Source organism: Streptopelia decaocto, assembly GCF_964273445.1.
Source record: "Streptopelia decaocto genome assembly, chromosome: 1".
Taxonomy (NCBI): domain Eukaryota; kingdom Metazoa; phylum Chordata; class Aves; order Columbiformes; family Columbidae; genus Streptopelia; species Streptopelia decaocto.
The window spans coordinates 59,727,449-59,747,998 of record NC_138663.1 but is presented as its reverse complement, the minus strand read 5'-3'; the positions used below and the strand labels follow the sequence as shown (position 1 = coordinate 59,747,998).

The window sequence follows — 20,550 nt, the reverse complement described above, 5'->3', positions numbered from 1 at the left end:
TCTCGTGCGCCTGAGTCAGGGGTGGCGGGGGCGGCGCTGCCGGGCGCGGGCCATGGCGCTGGAGACCCTCTCCCCGGACTGGGAGTTCGGCCGCCTGGACGACGGCTCGCAGAGTGAGCGCGCGCTGGAGGGCGGGGCGGGAGGGGCCAGCACGAGGCCAGTAACCGCCACAGAGTTGGGGGAGGCGCGGGCTGAGGGAACCCCAGTCCCACCCCGGCCCCATCCCGGTCCCCTCCCGGACCCTTCCTGGCCCCGCTCGCCTCTGCACCCCTGCTGGGAGCGGCAGGGAGGGAGGCAGAGAGAAGGAAGCGGTCGTGGGAGCTGAGCCAGGTCGCCCTCCCCAGCTTCCCTGACAGCCCCTGTCCTGTGAGGGGAGCCGGGCGCTCGCCGCGCCCCTTCCCCGGGCCAGAGCTGCTCCTCCTCCAGTCAGGCCTGCGGGGCGGCCTGTCGCCGTGACCTTTTTTTCCTACCGCCACCTTCTCCGTAGTTACCGGAGGTTGTCTGGGTTGGGAGAGTGGCTATTCCAGCCCTTCAGCCTTTACTCCCCTTCAGGGAGTCGTCCCCGGTGCCCCGGCGTGGCAGGGGGGGCACCGGCCGGCTTGCGGGACTTTGTGTTCTCGCACGGACCGGGCAGGAGGAAGCGATGCTTGCCGCGGGGATGGTGTTTCTTTCCTTCCCGATCGTTTCTTGTGGCTCACAATTTTTTGGCAGTTACTTCGTCAATTCGCCAGAGAAATCATACCGATGTAAGTTAGTTGTATGCAGCTTCCGTTGGTAAAGGCTTTCTGGCATGGAGTTAGTCACTTGCAGTTTCACCTTAAAAAAAAAAAAAAAAAAAAAAGACCTTGTGATGCTTAAGTCTTTGACAGTGTGTTTGCATGGTTATCAAAATCCACGTTTTTCCTCAGCTTGTGGAGGTGACCTACTTTCTAAGCAGGGAACACACACGGTTGTCGCACTGTAATAAACACTGGAAATCAAACTGTGCCAAATTAATTACGCCAGGTGTTGCTGTGAAAATATGTCAGTCATAGCCTGACTGTTTCACGTATCATGTTGTACCAAGAGATGATACTGTTTATGCCATACTGATTTAATCTGGATTTCAGTGGAAACTGAAGCTGTCCTCAACTGAGGTTTTTACTAGTTCTCTAGCTGCGGAATGGAAAAGGCGGCTTTTACTCAAAATGTCACATCTCCACTAGTTTGACCATGACATTAAGTGCAGCTATGAGAACTTTATGTGACATGATGCGCTCTATTACCACCATCTTGATGGTGAACAAACAGCCTGATCTTCCTTTGAGAACAGCATGCAATATTCTTCTAGGGAATGCTAAAGAAAAATCCTGTGACTTTAAAAAATTCTTGTTGTTGCTGTTGTCTACTTTCACTTTATACCTGTGTCACTAGCCTTAAACATTTATAATGTTCTCAGCTGAGGAGACAAGATACTAAGTAAGTCCAGTGTGTTTCATCTCTATCGTAGATATTTACAGACATAGCAGTTGCAAATCCTGCTGTGGCAGTAAGTCTGCTGAATATTGATATTACTGATTTTATGGAAGAGGATAAGATGAAAATGGGGGATCTCTACTGCTGAGTAGATGTGTCACAATGTTCCAATTGTAATGCTTTCATTTTATCATCTGAGGAGAAACTAAACCAAACTTTATTGTAAACAAAGTATACCTTATGAAGTATATCTGCTCCTTAGAAGAAGAAGATATCTGCTTTTTGTGATTTCTTTTTCTCCTCATGAGCCAGTTTATTCAGGAAAAATTTTCTGCGTCTTATAAAGTTCCCCCCATCCCCAAGTCATTTTTTATCAGTTCAACCTTGTGTATCTCTGGCTAGCTAATAGCTTTCACTCTCTTGTCTCTCTAAAATAGTCTCTTATTTTATATGGGATCAGTACAAGGTGGCAAATTGATAGCTATCAATACGTAAGTATTTGGAGATATTTAATATCAGTTAGGTTAAGCTATAGCATTGTTCAAATCCATCATTTGACTGCTGGAAAACTGACACTTTGTGGGTCTCTGTCAAAGCGCTGTTGTGAGATTTTTGTTTGAGATTTGCTGCCTATTTTATAGGGAATTGATTTGAACAGCAGTGCCAGTTTCCTACTCTTGTATGACTTGGAAGCTTTTTCTGTTCTTCCTGTAGAGCCGCCTCTGCTCTTAGTTTGTCTTTTGTTCAAGGGAGAAGACGGACTTGGAGGAATACCACAGCATGCCTCTATAATAATGTCTCATACTCCAGATTTTCTAACTGCTAAGTACTGAAGCTGACATGATGGCTGTTTAAACTCCGTTCTGCATCCATCAGTATTTCACTGGTTTTCTGCAGCAGAGTTTCAGGTTCCTTCCAGTGCATCTTTTGGAAAGATGAGATGAATTTGATGCAATAGAATAGTATGATGATACAACTCAAGGGCTGTACATCAATGTCTGAAGTGCATACTGCTGATGGAGAGTTTTTTGTTCCCTTGCTTCTTATCCATTTACATGAAATTGGGTTTCCTTATTTTGACAGTGCCTGTGCACTGTGTAGGCTGCACATACAGGTAGAAGCCAATGGCAGTAATGCAGAAATTACCATGGGAGGTTTTACTGTGCTCCTTGGGTAGGCTTTGCACTCCACATGCCCTTATGGTTGGCATTACTGCTAGCTTCAAAGTAGTAGCTTAGAATTAGTTCAGGACTTCACTGCTGCCATTTCTCCATCTCAGTCTCAACTTTCCTGTGCATAGTCCTTCTCATATTTTCCTTATTAATTAGTTCTTATTCTTCCCCTTATGCCTAATGAAGTGTCTCAGTCAAATGTTTTCTTTCTCCAAAAAATGTGTAAGTGATAATGGATTCAGCACTGTTCTTCCACTGAAGCAGCCATCAGCTACTATTTGGCTCAGTTATTGGCAACATGAATAAGAGATTAAACATGTAGAATAAAAAAAATGTAAGTTTTTTAACTTTCCAGAGCAGCCTACTTGCTGAAATGTGGAAAGAGCACATAAAGATACATGTAAGGGTTGCCTTCTTGTTTAGGAAAAGTTCAATTGTTCAGCTGACTTACGTTCTCTAACTTGTTTAGATAATCCTCTTTTCAACAAATAGCAGAAGATCACTAGCTGTTACATTTGTTATCTGATTGTGGGGAAGACACCGTAGTCTTCCATGAAAAAGGATTGTACTTCCTTACTGGGCATAGAAGCCTTGAGCTGTAATCATTCACTCTGTAGTTCAGATCATGCAACTAACTCAGTAATTGCGTATAATTGAGGAAGCGGGGGAAGTGTCTCTATGTGGGAAGAAAAAAAGATCAGGATAGAGTGAATGAGACTTTTGTGGGCTTACTTTGCTAATGAGTGCCACTATTCTTGACACTTGACCAGCTGAGTGTTACCTTTTGAACATAATAACCTAGTCACACCTAGCAGTAGCAGGACAGCTATGCAATTCAGTGTCCAGGTGCTAAGCAGAAGGGAAATTCTGCTTGAAGATGGTGAATTTGTAAGTGGGGGTAATGATTAAAAGCCATAAACTTACTGTGTAATTCCCAAATAACTTACTGAGAGGTAGCAGGTAGAGAGTAGAAGGAGGATTGCTATTAATACAACTGCTACTCAGGCTGAAATTATTAGACCCATTGCCTCAAATTTCTAATGTAATTGCCAATGTACTGTTTCAGCTAAGGGGTAGAATCATCTGCAGTGTTATGATTTTTACAGTCATTTCTTTGCTTAGCATCTTGATGTGATTGTTAGGTTTGTTAAGATGTTAGTTTGGAAATATATGTCATTTTAAAATATAATTTTCTGCAAACTTCTTAGGTGTTTGATATTCTTCAAGTAGTATTTGGATTTCTTCTAAAGTGACTCTGAGTATTAAAGATGTGGTTGTATTAACAAAAAAAGCTGCAGCAAAATGAGATATACAGTACTACAGGCTAAATAGCATCAGATAAAATATTGTTTATAAAATTTTTGATATTACAGTTTACTGAACAGTCTATAAAATTCTACAAATGTTATCAATTCTCAGAAATTCATGCTGAAGTGCAGTTGAAGAATTATGGAAAATTTCTTGAGGAATATGCGTCTCAGCTGAAGAGAATTGAAGATGCTTTGGATGACTCTGTTGGAGATGTTTGGGACTTCAGTCTTGATCCCATTGCATTAAAGGTCTTCATGTATTATGAATTGCATCTGCTATTTTCCTAGTTCCTCCTTCCCTTCAAAACCTGAGAAGTAAAAGCTTGATGCATTTGTGCTCTTAAAATTTTGACTTCTGTGTTTGAGAAACCTATCCCATACTAATTTAATTATCAAATAATTAATAAATTGGTGTATATTATAAGATAAGATGTTTTCATATTATTCTAGTATTTTGGATACTAGTGAAAGTTAGATGAATTTATAGTTCTTCAAGTGTTGGGAAGGCTAATTCCAGCAAACTTCTTTCCTGTGGGTGTTGATGTTTTTTATCTGGCTATTGGGCTTCCAGAAGATTTTGCTAATAGTTGTATAACTGCAGACTAAACTGTGTATGTACTTATAGTTGTGTTTTGACTTAATGGCCTTTGTACAGTATTTTTTCCTGAGGTGGTTATTGCCTTGGTCATAAGTTCTCTCTCCTCTCTGGAGCATTATATTTTTTTCTCTTTGCTGAATTTGCAAACTTGTTGGTGCTGAAGATGCACTCTCAAGTAATCATCTGTCTGAATAATTTGAATAAATTATGTGTAGGGCCTGCACAGTGCTGGATGTGTATGAACTAGTCAATATCATGGCTGACTTGAGTACCAATTGTCCGTGCTCGTGTACGGATATACGCTACACATCCTGTTTCCTGCATTTGGGATTCTTAATCCATGTTCTAGGTTTCCCAAGCATTTTTTTTGACATACACCAGAGTGACCATGCTTTTGTTTTCCAAGTTCTCTAAGTAAATTCTAGTAAATGCTATACAGTATAGCTAGTTATTTGCCTTTCAGCATAGAGTGAAAGGAAAGTTAATTGCATGTAAATGTGAAGAGCAAAGGTTTCCTGCAGGGTAGGTTGCCAATAATGTGCAATTATTGCTCTCTTATTACGGACCTTGTTTGAGATTAAACTGAAAAAAAATTACTTACCTAGTTGAATAAATGTATTTTTGACCAATATTTTCTAAAGTTGTTTGTTCATTCTTTTTGTGGTTTTTGTTTGTTTATTTTTAATTTTAGCTTTTGCCATATGAACAGTCCTCCCTACTGGAGCTCATAAAGACAGAAAACAAGGTAAATGCTTTATGCTTAAAAGAAAAAAAAAGTTATTCTAGCTAAAACTAAGCTCTTTAAACGTGAATCTTTTTGTAATGTATGTTTTTCTGCTTCGAGTCTAGGTTCTAAATAAAGTAATAACTGTGTATGCTGCCCTTTGCTGTGAAATAAAGAAATTGAAATATGAGGTAAATTCATCTGCCTTTTATTACTGTGTATAAAAAAGTTTGCAGATTGTCAAGCTGATATATAAATTATTCTTTAACAGTAAAGAAACAAGATATATCTAAATAATTTTTATAGCATGATTACATATAGTCTATCTGTTAAAAAACAAATTTCTGCTTTTGTTTTTAGGCAGAAACTAAATTTTATAATGGCCTCTTGTTTTACGGAGAAGGAGGTAAGTAGCTCCCTTTGCTGTAAAAGTTTGTAGTTTAATGTTATTGCTTCAGGTTATGTTAAATGCTGTGGTAAGTGTAATTTTATAATATGGGTACATGCTTTCTCTATATCTTTGACTGGCAAACACCAAATAATTAGCATCTTGTATCTGTCCTGAGTTAGCTTAAGATAACAATAAGATTTATCTATTACATCAACGGGAAGTTTTGTTGCAGTCTTATTAACATGAAAAGTGGGGAGTATGGGCTGTTCAAGTTATGTTTAATGTATAACATATTAAAAACCTGAGCTTATATTGTAGCAGCTGTTTTTCAAAGTATAGCACTGAAAACTTGTTTTTCACAGATAAACACACCCTAACCCAACTTGTTTCCAACTGGGACTAGATTTTACATGGGTTGTAGTGAAACAATGAATCTGTAATTTGATTGTAAGAAAACAATGAAACCATTAGTAAATAACTTGGACCAAGTCCTGCCTAGTTCAATGATGCAATCATAGTTGTTCCAAGAGAAGCTGCAGTGTGTTAATGTCATCTGCCCTTCAGGTGCAGGTAATAATACTCATACTACTGTTTATAACACAGAGGCACAAGCGCTTGTAAGTCAATTCAGTTGACAGATCATGAGACCCTGCTTTAGGTGAAAGCTGCTTTTTGTCTTGGAATTAAACTGATGGCTCCTCTGAAGGGTTGGTCTTAAGCTTCTGTGTTAACAGATGATAGTCCGGGAATAAACACAGGTCTTGGTCCTAAGGACTGAATATATTAATGAGTTGGTTTAGAGACATGTCACCTATCTTTGTTTTCTACCTCAGAAATTTGAGAGAAAGGGAAGGCCCTCTCAGGGCCTGTTGTAAAAGGGCTTTTTTTACAGCTTTTCAGGAGCCTTGCCTGTGACAGAAGTATTGAGTACTATGAAATCTTTGAGATAGTGCTATATAAGATGGCTGTTGTGGTTCAGTTAAGGAACATGAAAATGTGTTTTCTGTTGTCCTTTTTTTTTTTTTCTTAGCAGATTCTCACTTCCTATCATACATGGCTTTAAATATCTTAAAAGAAAGTGCAGTGCTGCCCAAATGATATTAGAGCATCCCTCAAATCTTCTTCCATATCTCTAGCACAAAAAAGTCAGACTTGCAGATTAACATCAGCAGTTTGTTCCTGATAGATGTGCTGCAGGAAATGCTTGAGATGCTTGAGAAAATTGCATGAACTGAGAGGTCAGCCTTCTGTAAGTTAGGTAGGGGTGCAGAAATTATGTTCTCTACTTCCATATTCCTCCTTGTAGTAACTGCTTTGATAACAGAAAGCTGGTTTACTTAGAACACCTGACAAAGTTACTGGCTCAAGGATGGTTGAAATTTAAACAAATACTGTGTTGGCCTTTTCCTTCTGTATAAAGAAACTTCTTTTTTTTCCATTTTGCCCTTGAAGTGGCTAAGGCTAGTCAAGGTCTTTAATTAGTTGTATAGGGTTTTTTTGGGATATGCAATAAACAGAGTAAAGGTTACATAAAATGTTCAAAGGGGAAGCATGCAGTATTTAAAATCTTGTCCCAGAGCTCCATGTTACAGAAGTAAGAAGACTACTTTAGTCTCTGGTGGCTGTTGTAAAATAACGTATTTTGCGAAGGGATGAGACCTGCAATTTTTACACAGGTAAACTTGCAGTTGTGAGCCATTTTTGCTCAGAGTGGCCCAATAGAAAAATGTGAAGTCTAGAGCATGAATCTGTTATCTCATTAAAAAGACTGTATTTTGTCAGGTAGAGTTAAAATTGCTCCAGCTGACTGAAACAATTTGGCATTGGTGATGTAATTACTTTATTTCATAATGTCGTTTCTCATACAGATAATGCTTTGAAGCTATGGCAATGAGCTGGTTCTTTTGTGCAGGATGATATGAAGAAAAAACAAGTCAATTTCTTGAGGCAGTTGTGTGTTACACAACTTTTTCCTCTGATGTAGTATATTATTTCAGTACATAACTACCAGTGGATGTTCCTTGCAATATAGATATGCCTTTAAAGAATTACATTTTGTATTACTTATTTTCTTTCAGATGACAGAGGCTTTTTTTCTTGCTTTGTGTCTAACTTATAAACAATGTAAATTTTAATGAGAAAGAACCTTCTAAAATAAGTCTAGCTTAGGAAAGCAAAATTAAAAGGTTTTTAAGGCTCCATCAGTATGCTTATAATAATGTGCTCACTTGTATGGCAAACCAGTATCTTGGAGGGCAGCTTCAACGTAAATTTAACAGGTCTAACACAGGCTTTTGAAAGGAGTGACAAATGTTTGTTTCTCAAGCCACAGATTCCAGCATGGTGGAGGGAGATTGCCAAATACAGATGGGAAGATTTGTTTCTTTCTTGCAGGTAGAGTATGTTTTGATTTTTTTTTTTTTATTTGTTTTTTTTTCAGCAATTAACCTAAGTTACTTGCAAAGTGGATATAGCAGTCTGCAGTATCCTGCTTGCATCTTGCTGAAAGGCATTGCAATCGTTTGATACATTAGTATGTTTTGTCTGCAGACTTATCACAACAGCTGATGTATCACACATTGTTTGGAGTTTTTTTAATACTTGTCTAAAACTCTGGCAGTCTAATGAAAGAAGAAATTACAGGTTGTGTAATCAGTTTTCAAAGAAATTAGAATTTGCTTGTGAACATTTCAGTAAGAGCAGATAAATTGAGATTGTTTTATATGATGGTAAAATTAAAGATATCTATTTTAATGGTTTTGATTAGCAAGTTTTAGTTTTCATTCAACACTGGAAATGGATGAATTGTTTATACATCTTTTTTTTTTTTTTAGCCGTTAGAAGAAAGCAAAATTAAAACATGTACCTGGAAAAAGTTGCTTGTGTTTCACTCAAACTTTCAGGCAGTAACACTCATTTCTTATACAGTTTGGTTGTTATCAGGGTCCTTTGCATGAAAACAGGATCTGTGTTTCTTCTGAGGATTTCCTGTGCTTTTGGGTTTCAGTCTACTGTAGAATTCTTTGTCTTTCGTATAGCTTAAGTGACTGTCCTGTTCCCAAAACTGTTTCTATTTTTATGCAATATCGCTTGTAATAAAATATGTGTTGAAGCAGAGAATATACAGGAAGCTTCCAGGATGTTTAAACAAATACTGTTTTAACAAAAGTTAAAGTTCCTGCTCTTTCTGTATACTAGCATGGCAGTACTAATTTACTAAGTCATAACAGGTTGAATGCTATAGGGAGTTGTTTAACAATCTCTTTTACCATGCCCAAGTGCAGTTAGTTGTTGGGATGTGTTGGGTTTTTTTTCCCCATTTGTCAAGGTTTTGATTGCGAGGTGACAATAAAACCGTGGCAGATGTATTGTTAACCTCCTCTCCCTGCCCCTTCCTCCTTCAGCCCCTCCCTCTCCCCCCTTCCAACTAAGGACAGGTGATCAGGAGGGAAAGAAGGGCAGAGGGAAGAGAGTTGGAAAAATTAAAAATGTTTTACTAATGCTACTAATAAGAATAGAGAAAATAATACAAAATATATAAAACCTGCTGGCACCTGAAGTCCTGGATTGGATTCTGCAGCCAACTGGATTCAGTCTGGATGCAGTCTTTCACTAGGCCTCAGTTCACAGGGATGACTAGCAAGGTCCTTTCCTAATGTCGGCCATAAGGAAAAAGGATGAGATCCTCATGATCTCCCACTTTCATATGAAGTACTCACGTGAATGGGATGTTATACTCTGTTGGTCATTTTCTTGGTCACCTGTTTCTCGTTGCCCCTCTCGCGAGATGTCCATCCATGCTTATCAATAACTTTGCATTCCTTTGCTATGTTTACCAAAACACATATCTGTTTTTCCAGGAAAATGCAGCTAAAATGAAAGCTTTACCTGACAGGCAAATTCACTAAAAGAGAAACTTGTTTTTAACAAAACCAGGACACCATTTTTCAAACTTTTGGTCTTATCAACTTAGTTTTTGCCTTCATCCTCTTTTTCTTACTGAGCAGAGACCTTTTTCTTACTGAGTCCTAGAGCAGAGTAAGCAGGCCAAAGTCTTAATTGCAGCAACAGACTATTCTAGAGGGATTGTTTAATGTTTCATTTCTAAATGACAATGAAGAAGGCTGTGGAGTATATTTTTCCCAGTCTCTCAAATCTTTTTGCTCTTTATCTACAACATTTTCTAACCAGACTTGTCCTTGCAAGGAGAACCTTTTATAACCTTGTGCAAATACCAGGTTGGAGCAGTCCCACTGGAACTGCCCAGAATTCATTCATTCATTCATTCATTCATTCATTCATTCATTCATCTGAATCAGTTTATTATTTAAATCCTGCATTGTAGATGATGATGATGATGATTATTATTTGTTTGTTTCATCAAACAAAAAATAAACCATGTGTCCACTTGTTACAATTTAAACTCAGTGTGAAAGTATTCGCTTTTTTAATTGTCTCCTAGATGTGGTCCCTACATCTGGTGTGCTTCAGACTAAGGTGCATAGTTAATGGATTTAGATGTATTTTGTAGTACATTAAGTTCTGGGACTTGGGGTAAATATAGACTTGATGGCTCACAGTTCTGTGGTCTGGAAAATTTTGCCATCTCAGATTAATACTGCTCTGAAAGGCGAAACTATGGCTGAGGAGAGAGTGTGTGAGCATGGTCATACATGTTTAATGGTGTTTAAAAGTCATATAGATGAGGTTCTTAGGGATGTGGTTTAGTGCCAAAGTTAGGTTAAGGTTGGACCCAATAGTCTTGAGAGTCTCTTCCAAACAAAGTGATTCTGTGACCTTTTAGTGGGTCTGAAATGGGGCTAGTGTACACTTGTGTTTTTTTCAGACTTCTTCTCTGTGCCCACCCCCTGCCCCATGAGGGTGGTCTGTTTGCGTAGAAGTTGAGAGTGGGGTGATTAGCTGTCTGGATATCTGTGCGTATTGCAAACCCACTCTGTAGATGAGGTTTATGTTTATTTAGGGAATATATGCTGATGTATATTTTTAGGGTAAACACTACACAAAAATACAGCAGTATTGCTAGTGAGCTCACTTTGTATGTGTGCTACAATGGCTTGCTGGAAGTTGAACAACTTGGTAAAGACAGCAGATGGAGGAAGTTGCCCCAAAGAGAAGGTTACGATGCTAACAGGTGTGTTTTGCTTTGGGTAAAGCTATGAGGAAAACTTTTTCCTTACAGAGTTTGTTCTTTTTCAACTATTGTGTTCCCCTAAATCCACTCAGTAGTAGGCTGTATTTGTAGACTGGGAAATGCTGTTCCGGTCAATGTTATAAGTGTATCCCCAAGGGCAGTATGAAGATACAAATGAAGATGACAAAAGGGGTGAAATGTTGCTTTCATAAAGCTAATCTCCATGTATTGGTTTATTGGCTCTTCTGAGTTCAGAATCTCTTGATTAACTAGACGTGATAGACTCAAATTTGCTATGTCAAAATATTAAAAAAAGACCTTATCAAAATAGTGTTGTGAAACACTAGTTAGGTACTCTTGATCCTGGAGAAGATGGTGTATATGAAGAACTGATCAAATTATAATCTCATCTGTATTATGTAGCTGCTAATTTGCATGTGCTGTTAAATTGGACTGTCTCCTGGATGTTTTGAAGTGGCAGTTGATCCCCCTTCCCCAGGACGCATCATCTTGATTGTCTACTAATCTTCCTCTAGAATCTGTTGGCTTGTTTCAGCTGCATTTGATAGAGCCCAAAAAGTATAATGAGTAATGATACTTTTATGTTTTGTGAAAACTGGTGACTAATAGGAGTCAGACGCCCAAATAGGATCTAATTTTGATGGAAAGGAAGACAATTCAGCTGTTAGCCAGTCTTCTGGCAGGAACAGCAGGCTGGCTGACTAGCCAGCGTGGGCTGACTGCTATGAAGCCATCTGTGTGCTGACTGACTAGACTCATCACGTGCTGACTTTTCCCTGATGGGATTATACAGTGCATCAATGAACAAATATAATTGCACTTCAGGGAGACTCAGACTCATTAATCCTATTCTTCAAGGAATGCCTCGTTAAAATCCATTATAGAAATTACGGTAGTCCTTTATGTGGTTGGAGTTGACCTGTTCTTACTCATTTTGTACTATGTAACTAAGCCTAAGTTCTGCTTTAGTCAAACATACTTCTCAAAGACTTTGTTTTGTTTTGAAAGCAGTTCTATGTGGCTAATCACTCTTGCAGTAGGTACAGGCTTCTGTGTTTCTAATTTGAATTCAGCTATCACTGGTTTCCAGAGTGTGACTCTTTAATCTAGTGGGAAAGTGCACAGCCTTTGCTGTTGGGGATATTTGTTCTGAAGGTACTTGGGTGCAGTTGTCAAATCACTTCTTACTGTCCTTAAAAGTTTTCAGGAGTTCAGTTTATTACAACAAGATATGTCTGTCACCTGCTGTGGTTACTCTTTTTCTATACCTTTTTAAGGAATCAATATCCACATTAAAATGTGGCCCTGTGTAGCAATTCTGTGAAAGGCATATGCAAATGTGAAGCCATTTCTGTTTTCCTTATTATGCTTTTCTTGCTGTCCACAGTGCATATTGGTCCCTTAATAGTAAAATTTGTACTGGGAGCTTGTGTTCAATAAATTCTCAGCTTAGTCCCAGTTCCTTTTTTGGAGCTGTTAGTTAACAGGATGTTTTCTATCCTGCTGCGGGTCTGTTAACTTGACTTAGATTACGAATGTAGTTGGAGCTTGGGCTGCAAGTTTGGTGGTTTGTGTTTTGAAAGTAATGACAATTTGTGTATGAGGAGGGTCTATACATATATATGCAATTATTTTCTTGTATTTCAGGAGCTGTCTTGCTTTGTTACCCGATGTTATGAAGTGGTGGTGAATGTAGTGCATCAGTTGGCTGTTCTTTATACCAGCAACAAGTAATTATTCCCTGAAATGCTATATTGTTTTTATGTAGTTAAACAAATGTATAAAATAATGTTCTACCTAAGGCGTGATTGTTTTTGGAATGTTGTCTAGACACATGGAGAGTGTTTTGCTGTGCAAGCTTGGACTTCAGAAGCCATTATGAAACTGGATTTATTTTATTTTCATTAAAAGCAGTGCTTTTATATAATGAGATACAAGAATTCTATTTTTTACCTTTTTTTGATAGAATTGATGCTTCAGAGGCACTTAGTTTTTATGATTAATATATCGTATTATCATTCTTTCAGCCTTGCTCTGTTGGAGAGGGATGTTCCTTCTGTTGACTGATACAATGGATACTGTTAGCTTCAGAAGCTTAAAAATCAGATCACTTTCAGAGTCTAATGTTTTAGATATGTAAATCTTGGTGTATATTCCTCACAGAACTACCATGATATTGCCAGCTGATGTTGAGCTTAGTAAGAGCTGTTTGGTTTAGCTCCTCTGAAAACTCTGAAGAGTTTAGCTCTGAATATAATTGTTTGGTTTAGCTCTGAATATAACTGCAAGTCTCTTGATTCCTTCCTCCCATTCCAGATAGGCTAGCAGAATTCTTGTTAGTTTTATTTGCTGTTTTCTGCAGCACAAAGTAGACTTTCTGTGTGGTGCTGAATGAACAAGGCTGGATATGTAGCTTGGACATGGCTTGATTAAATGTGTGAAGTGATTTTGTACTTTTGAGCCATAAGGCCGTATGTATCAAGGCTGCTTGCTCTTAGGACAACTGAATTGAGAATTAGTGATTGCTGAATGCAATCAGTAGTTTAAAGCAGTCACATGCTGTACATTTAAAAATGCAATGTTAGATTTGATCACAGTACACAGATTTCACATAGCATATATTTTAAATCAGATTTTGAGAATTTGTTTTTTGAAGTTACTGTGTTAATCAAGAAGAATGTACCCCAAAAAACAAGGAACACAATGTGATACAGAATTGATGAATGTGCTCTGATCTAAGGATTTAAAAGGCATTAAAATATTTATTTTGTTTACAGGAATGCACCTAAAATTATAGAGACGTCTGGAGTTCATTTTCAGGTGAGAATATCTTGATCATTAATCCTGAGAAAAACAGTTAGAAAGTGAATGTCATGTACAGCTTTCAATCTCTAAAGATTTTATTTTGTTAATCAACTTTTTCTGGCCTTTATGCGGAAAGGGCTGGTATCTCCATGTTTGTCATAGTATAGTGTTCTTAGTTGAAAAGTGTTTGCATACTCCATTATTGTGTGCAATATGTGCTTATGCGTGTAGACAATTTTGAAAATCCTACCTTTAGTGTCAAATTTGATCAGTGAACTTTAGGCTGTTCCTGCACATGAACTAATGTTTTTTGTGTCACTGTAAGGAATACTAAATCTTTAAGCTATCAAATCAAGAAATCTCCAATTTAACTCTCTATCTAATGTCTTGTTGGCTGATACCTGAAATTTTACTTGCCAGGCATGACTGTAATAAACTTTTCAGTAACTACAGTCCTTTTCTTTCTGTTCTAAACAGGCAATGTATGAGCATCTGGGAGAGCTGCTCACAGTCTTAATCACTCTTGATGAAATAATTGACAATCATGCCACTCTAAAAGATCACTGGACTATGTATAAGAGGTGTGTCTCTTAAGGTGTGAAACATACTCCCACAACATAAAAAAGCATGTGTGTGTCTTTTGGTTCCAAGAAAGTCAGTCTGGGAACATGGATTTTGATAGCGCCAAGAGTTTTCCAGAGGTTTTGATGAAGGTCAGGGCTGAGCTCCCACTTTGTCATTCTAACAGCACCAGTAAGTTTTTAAAGTGCTGAATGCTACATTTACAGTATGTGATAAGCATCTTGACAGACAGATATATAAAATATATTCAATAAGAAATCTAATTTTGCAAAGAACTAATCTAAGACTATCCCTATCCATATCAACCATGGGGATGGGCATACAGATTTAAGAACACTGTCTTAAGTAAAAGTTGAAGGGTCAACAATTATAAAGACAGTTACATTAGTGGAATAACTACTCTGTTTCACTGAAAACCTGAATAAATGGCAGTTATTCAAATGCAAATGGCTTATACAGACCTAGTGGGTTTTTTTCTTCTTCTTTTTTTTTTTTTTTAAACTTTGGGGTTGCTGCTGGACACAGATGTGGGCAATTAAAATCTGTGATCAGTATAGTACAGGATAAGATAAAACTGTTTTGTGTTTTAATTGTGTTGTATGTATGTGTTCCACACCTAATCCTTGCAGGCTGCTAAAATCTGTCCATCACAACCCTTCTAAGTTTGGGATTCAAGAAGATAAACTGAAGCCATTTGAAAAGCTGCTCTTAAAACTGGAATGCCAGCTGCTTGATGGAATGATATTTCAGGTAGTAAAATTAATGTTTCCTGGTATGATAGGAGAAAAAATTATGTTAAAGTGACACTCTTTTAGAATGGTTTGCTTGTTTTTTATTTTATTTTGTTCCAGATACAGTGATGTGTGGTTTTAACTCTCTCATCTGTGGATTGGGGAAAACAAAAAAACAAACAAAAACACCACAACAGCAACAACAACAAAGCAAAAACCACATGCTCTGATCCTTACTTGCATTTCTTACATGCTAGAACTGTGCCAGGCTTTGAATGGTAGCAGTGGATGCTTACTGTTTTGCAGAATTAAAGAAACGCAGACAACTTGGCATTAGAACTTTATTAGCAGGGAGAAATTTCAGTAGTGGTCAGGCTTAGGTCCACTTTATTTTAGCTGCAACTTGAAGTCTCCACAGTAGTCTTTAAAATATGTTAAGTGTGACCTCTTGTTATATCTTAAACATGCAAGTGTACAGGTGGATAAGAAGTATTATTACTTTTTCAAAACAGTTAGCCTCAATGTCTTCATCCAAAAAGCTATCTTTTCTAAAAAAGTGTGTATTTGAGACACTGAAATCAGATGTTGTGGTATAGTGGGCAGAAGACAGCATTGCCAAATCTGGTCACAGCAGAGTCAGTTGAACAGGCCTATTGCTCCGTTCTTATTTTTACATCCGAAATGACATAGGAAAGAAGGTTTTGTTCTGTAAAAGCCTCTGAAAGGGAAACTGTAGATGAATAATTAAGCATAATTTGGCTTATTCTTTCAGAGGACATTGCTAGCAGCTATCAATTTTTCATCTTTTAATTTTTCATCCATTTCTCTAATATTGCATTAGTACAAAGACTTCATTATATGTTTGAGACATCAGTAGGATTTGTCTGGTATTCATTCAGGAAGTTTCCCCTCTGTCCTGCAAGTGCCCCTTCCTAACAAAAATACATTAAAGATATTCTTAAATACAGTTCCATTAAAGACTTTTCTAATATCTTTAGAAAATCTGAAATGTGTTTCTATTTTTTTGGCTGTTTTGTGGGCTTTGGTAATTTTTTTTTTTAAACCGCCACCAGTGGTGTGGGGTTTTATGCTACAAGTTCATGAATCACATCTTGCAAGTGGCTTGCATGATAATCTTGTCTAGTTAACAGATAGTTTGTAATGTATTCTAACTTAACGCAAATACGCATCTAGTTTTGTATCACTAGCACATCAAGTGGTTTCTTTAAAAATGTCCCTTAAGAGAAATATGAAGTAAATAAAATGCAGGGTTTTTTTGAATGTTGGGTATAAGAGAGGTTTTTATTTTTTTCTTTTCTTATAGTAAATAATTTACACATAGTTAAAAATCTATGTGTTGTGGAGTCTAGGACTAACTTTAGGTTATTCTTAAATCAGTGCCCTCTTGGAGTATTCTCCTCTTGCAAAATCAGCGTTCTTTTAAGATCCAAAATTCATGGCATTATCGTTATGCTTTTTTTTTCCTTTTTGCTTAGGCTGCTATAGAGCAACAATTTGATTCAGTAAATGGTGGAGTGTTGGTGTCGAAGAACAGCACGTTTGCTGAAGAATTTGCTCATACACTTCGCACAGCTTTTGCAAATGTTGAAGCCAAACTTGGTAATGCAAGCTCATGTTTCTCCTGCAAGTTTCACTGTTTCTAAAATTGTTTGTATTGTTTATGTGGAAGTAGACTTCAAAACCCTGTCTTTCTGCAGGTGAACCTTCAGAAATCGACCAGAGAGATAAATATGTGGGCATCTGTGGCCTCTTTGTACTGCACTTTCAGATTTTTCGGACCATAGACAAGAAATTTTACAAGTCATTGTTGGATGTCTGTAAAAAGGTGAATGCTTTAGTATTTTGTCAATAATTAAGAGGGGAAAAAATCTTCAGTAATGAAGTAGGTAATTTTCGTAGTAGTATGGCACAGCACAGACTTGGGACAAGAAAGAATGCACAATTTACCAAAACAAGTCAGAAAGCAAAATTAAGATTTTTCTGCTTTTTATAACTTCCTCCCCTACTGCCCCATTTTCTTTAAAGGTGGTCTAAAACCTGTGCACTTACTTAGCAGCAAGCTAAGATAACTTGAAATCACAATTAAAATGTTTCCTCTCAAGATTAATGAAGCAGTGACGACAAAAAATGTTTTGAGCTACCCTGTTTCCCAGGATCTTATATAAATTTTTAATCCAAAACATATTACTTTTTTACATGTATGGCTCTCTGGACACTATTTAAATTGACTTTTTAAATGAACTGCAACTAGGGCTTATTTTTGGAGTAGAGCTTATATTTTGAGCATCCTCAAAAGTCCTGAAAAATCATGCTAGGGCTTATTTTTGGGGTAGGTCTTATTCTGAGGGAAACAGAATATTAGTACTGTGGGACTGAATAAATGCTTTGGGTTTTGACCTTGTCTATTTTGAAAGACCTGTAAGTACAAAAGTGATTGGGGAATTTTCATATCAAGTGGAATTATAAATTCTCTAATACCATTTAGAATCACCGAGAGTGGTAATAACTTTGTGTGTGCTGTCCATAATGGGTTATAGGGGAGAAACCTGTTTTAACATGAACCTAGTAACTTTGTAGTTATGCAGAAGTAAATGGAATTGCGTGTTATGCTTCAAAAGAGGCAAAAGCAACATACATGGTGGCATAGTATTTGATGCAGTTACTGATATTTATTGCTACTTTGTGGTATTCCCCTCCCTTTTTTTCCTTTTCCCCTACCCCCAGGTACCAGCCATCACATTAACTGCTAACATTATCTGGTTTGCTGACAACTTCCTGATTCAGAAGATACCAGCTGCTGCCAAACTTCTGGACAAGAAAAGTGTTCATACAATTAAAATGCAAAGGGAGAACTTTCTACAGCAGAAGGCACAGTCACTTATCAAGTATGCTTCCTAAATATTGCTTCATGCTGCTGTTTGCCAAATAGTTTATAAACACGGGGGTTTCTTCATTCAGTGTAGTAGCATGTGCTGGTGTTAATGAACTTTTCCATTTCACCACAGCAATATGTGTGTATTAGCATTGCTGAAAAGGTGTTAGTCAAAACTAAGCTTTCAGGAAAATGTGTGTTATGTCATCAAAATAACAGTGTTCCTGGCCATTCTAAATATTTGATTGTTTCAGTTACTTCTATTTCCATACTTTCAACTGTATTTATGGAGGTAATTCACTAGTAGGGTTATAGAGGAATTTTTTTCTGCTTGGTGATGACACATTCTTTGCAAGCATTTATTTCTTCATGACTGTTTTAATTGCTGATTTAATAATCTTTGAAATTATCTGTATTTGAAAAGGCTTCTCTTCTTTTGTACTGTGCATGTAGTTTGCAAGTCACTTTCTTCTCTAAGTTCTTTCTAAAATATATTTAAAGATGAATTGGAATTCTTTTTTAGTTGTTGGTCTTATGAACAAGTGTGCTCCACTATGTAGGGAGATAACAGGGCTAAGATTTCTGTTTGTGTTGCAGACCAAAACCACAAGGTAGAAAACGAGGTCTGTGAAATAGAAGTAAAAACTTATATTTTGCAGGTTGTCTTCCAACCCTATATGCAAGCTGGCAGAACTGGGTTGGAGAGGAGGTGGGAGGGGGCGAAAACAGCTCCATGTCATCGTGGTCTTCTGGCAGATTATTTTCACTACCGCCCTATTTCTGTTTCTATCCATCTCTTGCTGGTCATGTCCTACATACACAGGAAGAGTCAAGAGCTCTGACTCAGTTCTTTCCTGGGCTTTAATTCCTGGATGAATCCTCATTGCTCTGCTGCTTTGCTTTTGGTTTTGGGCAGTGATGCAAGTCATGTCTTGCAGCTCTTAAGATTAAGAAAAGGTTGAAAAAGATCTGGGTATTTGTGGACATTTTTGAGGATATTGTAATAGAATGCAGATTTTTTGCATCTGCTGATTTGAATTCTGCCAGTAACAACTTCTTCCTTTTTTACAAGTTCTTGTATTGCCTTTGAAGAGTACTCATATTTAAGGCCAGTTATCAAAGTGTAGGTTTTTTTATGTTGTAATCAATGACCCGCATGGATTCCTGCTATAACTGCTACAACATGTAGTATTGCAGAGTCACAATTCTGTAGCATGGAATAAATGGCAGTCTTAAAAGTGAACTGTATTGAAACATTTAACTACAACTAGTGTAATCCAAACATATTAACTTCTGGAGAATGATGTTATTTAAGAGCAGTCCAGTTTGGCATTGACGTAATGACAAGTTTTATATATATATATATATATATATATAAAAATTCAAAAATTCAAACTTGGAGGAAAATATTAATGTAACTGTCAGACTTCTTTGTTAGTGTTTTAAAACATTTTCTAGCAGTTGTATTTACTTCTTTAATTTAAAGAAGTGTAGTATATGTACTAAGAAGGCCATTTGTTCTCTGGAAAGATAGATAATTTTGACTCTTTGGGTTATGTTTGTGCAGATATAATTGACAGACTAATCCTTACCAGTACAGAATTAAAATGTGAGTACAAGGTTCTGATACTTTTGGGAATGGAGAGTTATTACTTTGGGGACTGAAGGTTTAACATATTTCCCTTGGAAGAATTTAAGCTTTGGAAAGAGAAAAGAAAATCCTCATACTGTTCTTATTTGAAGTGAGTAACATTGTTTCCTTTTCCAGAGATATGCAGTCATATTATGTTTTTGTGAGCTCGTGGATGACAAAAATGGAATCTCTCTTGTCAAAGGAGCAACGCACGGATAAGTTTGCAGAAGATCTTTCAAACCGCTGCAATGTCTTCATCCAGGTGTGCAGTCTTTTAATGTGGTGATACAGCAAATGATGCAGCAAACTGATGTTTTGGTGCAAATTATTGAATATAAAAACAAATTACAGAGGTTTTGTGATCGTCAGTGTTTTATTTTACAATGTGGGATTTCTTCTAAAACTTCAAATACTCAGCAGATACTCTTTTAAGTAAATCTGTAAAAGGTACTTCCGTAAGGCATGTGGGGAAAGGAAATCTGCCTAATTATTCGGTAGTTAAAATGTTGACTTTTTCTCTTGACTTACGAAATCAAGAAAGCTTATTTCCCGATAGTAAAGGCTTTGGTTTTTTTTTTTTTCCTTTTGAGTCAGTCATAAGGTACATAAGTTGGACTGAACCAGTGTCTAATTTAGTTTTATTTAGCACAATACATACTTCAAGTAAAGGTTTTGTGTTGTTTCATTGTGCTTTGCCTAGTGATGGTACTTTGCAAGAATCTTAACTACGTTCTGAGGCAGCTGATTTGCTTTTGACCTACTAGCAGCATGTAGTCTTAATGTAAGACGCATCTTATTTCTGAATTTATTTTTTGCTGGTTTTGATATGTATCTATCTGCCTGAAGGAAAACCGATGAGAATTGGTGTGTTCTAGAAGCATGATCCTGAATCTTCCCTATTAAAGACGTACATGTACAAGGATCCATAGTTTTTATATTGCAGTTATTTGCAGTGCACTTAAGTAAATTTTGCTCTGGAACAAACTGAGTTTCCTAGACCACTTGCTGTCTTTTCCTAGTCTCTTTTTTATTGTTACTGCTTTTCCTTTGAAATAAGTTGAATAACATTTTTGTCATGCTGTA

General features: G+C 37.3%; 1 protein-coding gene across 3 annotated transcripts in view; it reads left to right on the top strand.

Annotated features, from left to right (window-relative positions):
* WASHC4 (WASH complex subunit 4) overlaps positions 1-20,550 on the top strand; it is a 42,873-nt gene continuing 22,323 nt past the window's right edge. For 2 of the 3 annotated variants that reach the window (XM_082043620.1, XM_082043618.1), the window contains exons 1-14: positions 1-113; positions 4,047-4,186; positions 5,227-5,280; positions 5,385-5,450; positions 5,620-5,665; positions 7,977-8,044; positions 12,471-12,553; positions 13,601-13,643; positions 14,106-14,209; positions 14,840-14,960; positions 16,438-16,561; positions 16,660-16,787; positions 17,687-17,847; positions 19,603-19,729. In XM_082043620.1, the coding sequence (XP_081899746.1) occupies positions 53-113; positions 4,047-4,186; positions 5,227-5,280; positions 5,385-5,450; positions 5,620-5,665; positions 7,977-8,044; positions 12,471-12,553; positions 13,601-13,643; positions 14,106-14,209; positions 14,840-14,960; positions 16,438-16,561; positions 16,660-16,787; positions 17,687-17,847; positions 19,603-19,729 (1,326 nt within the window). In that variant the 5' untranslated portion in view covers positions 1-52. The remainder of the gene's footprint in view (positions 114-4,046; positions 4,187-5,226; positions 5,281-5,384; positions 5,451-5,619; positions 5,666-7,976; positions 8,045-12,470; positions 12,554-13,600; positions 13,644-14,105; positions 14,210-14,839; positions 14,961-16,437; positions 16,562-16,659; positions 16,788-17,686; positions 17,848-19,602; positions 19,730-20,550) is intronic. The other variant, XM_082043619.1, reaches the window with a different exon arrangement.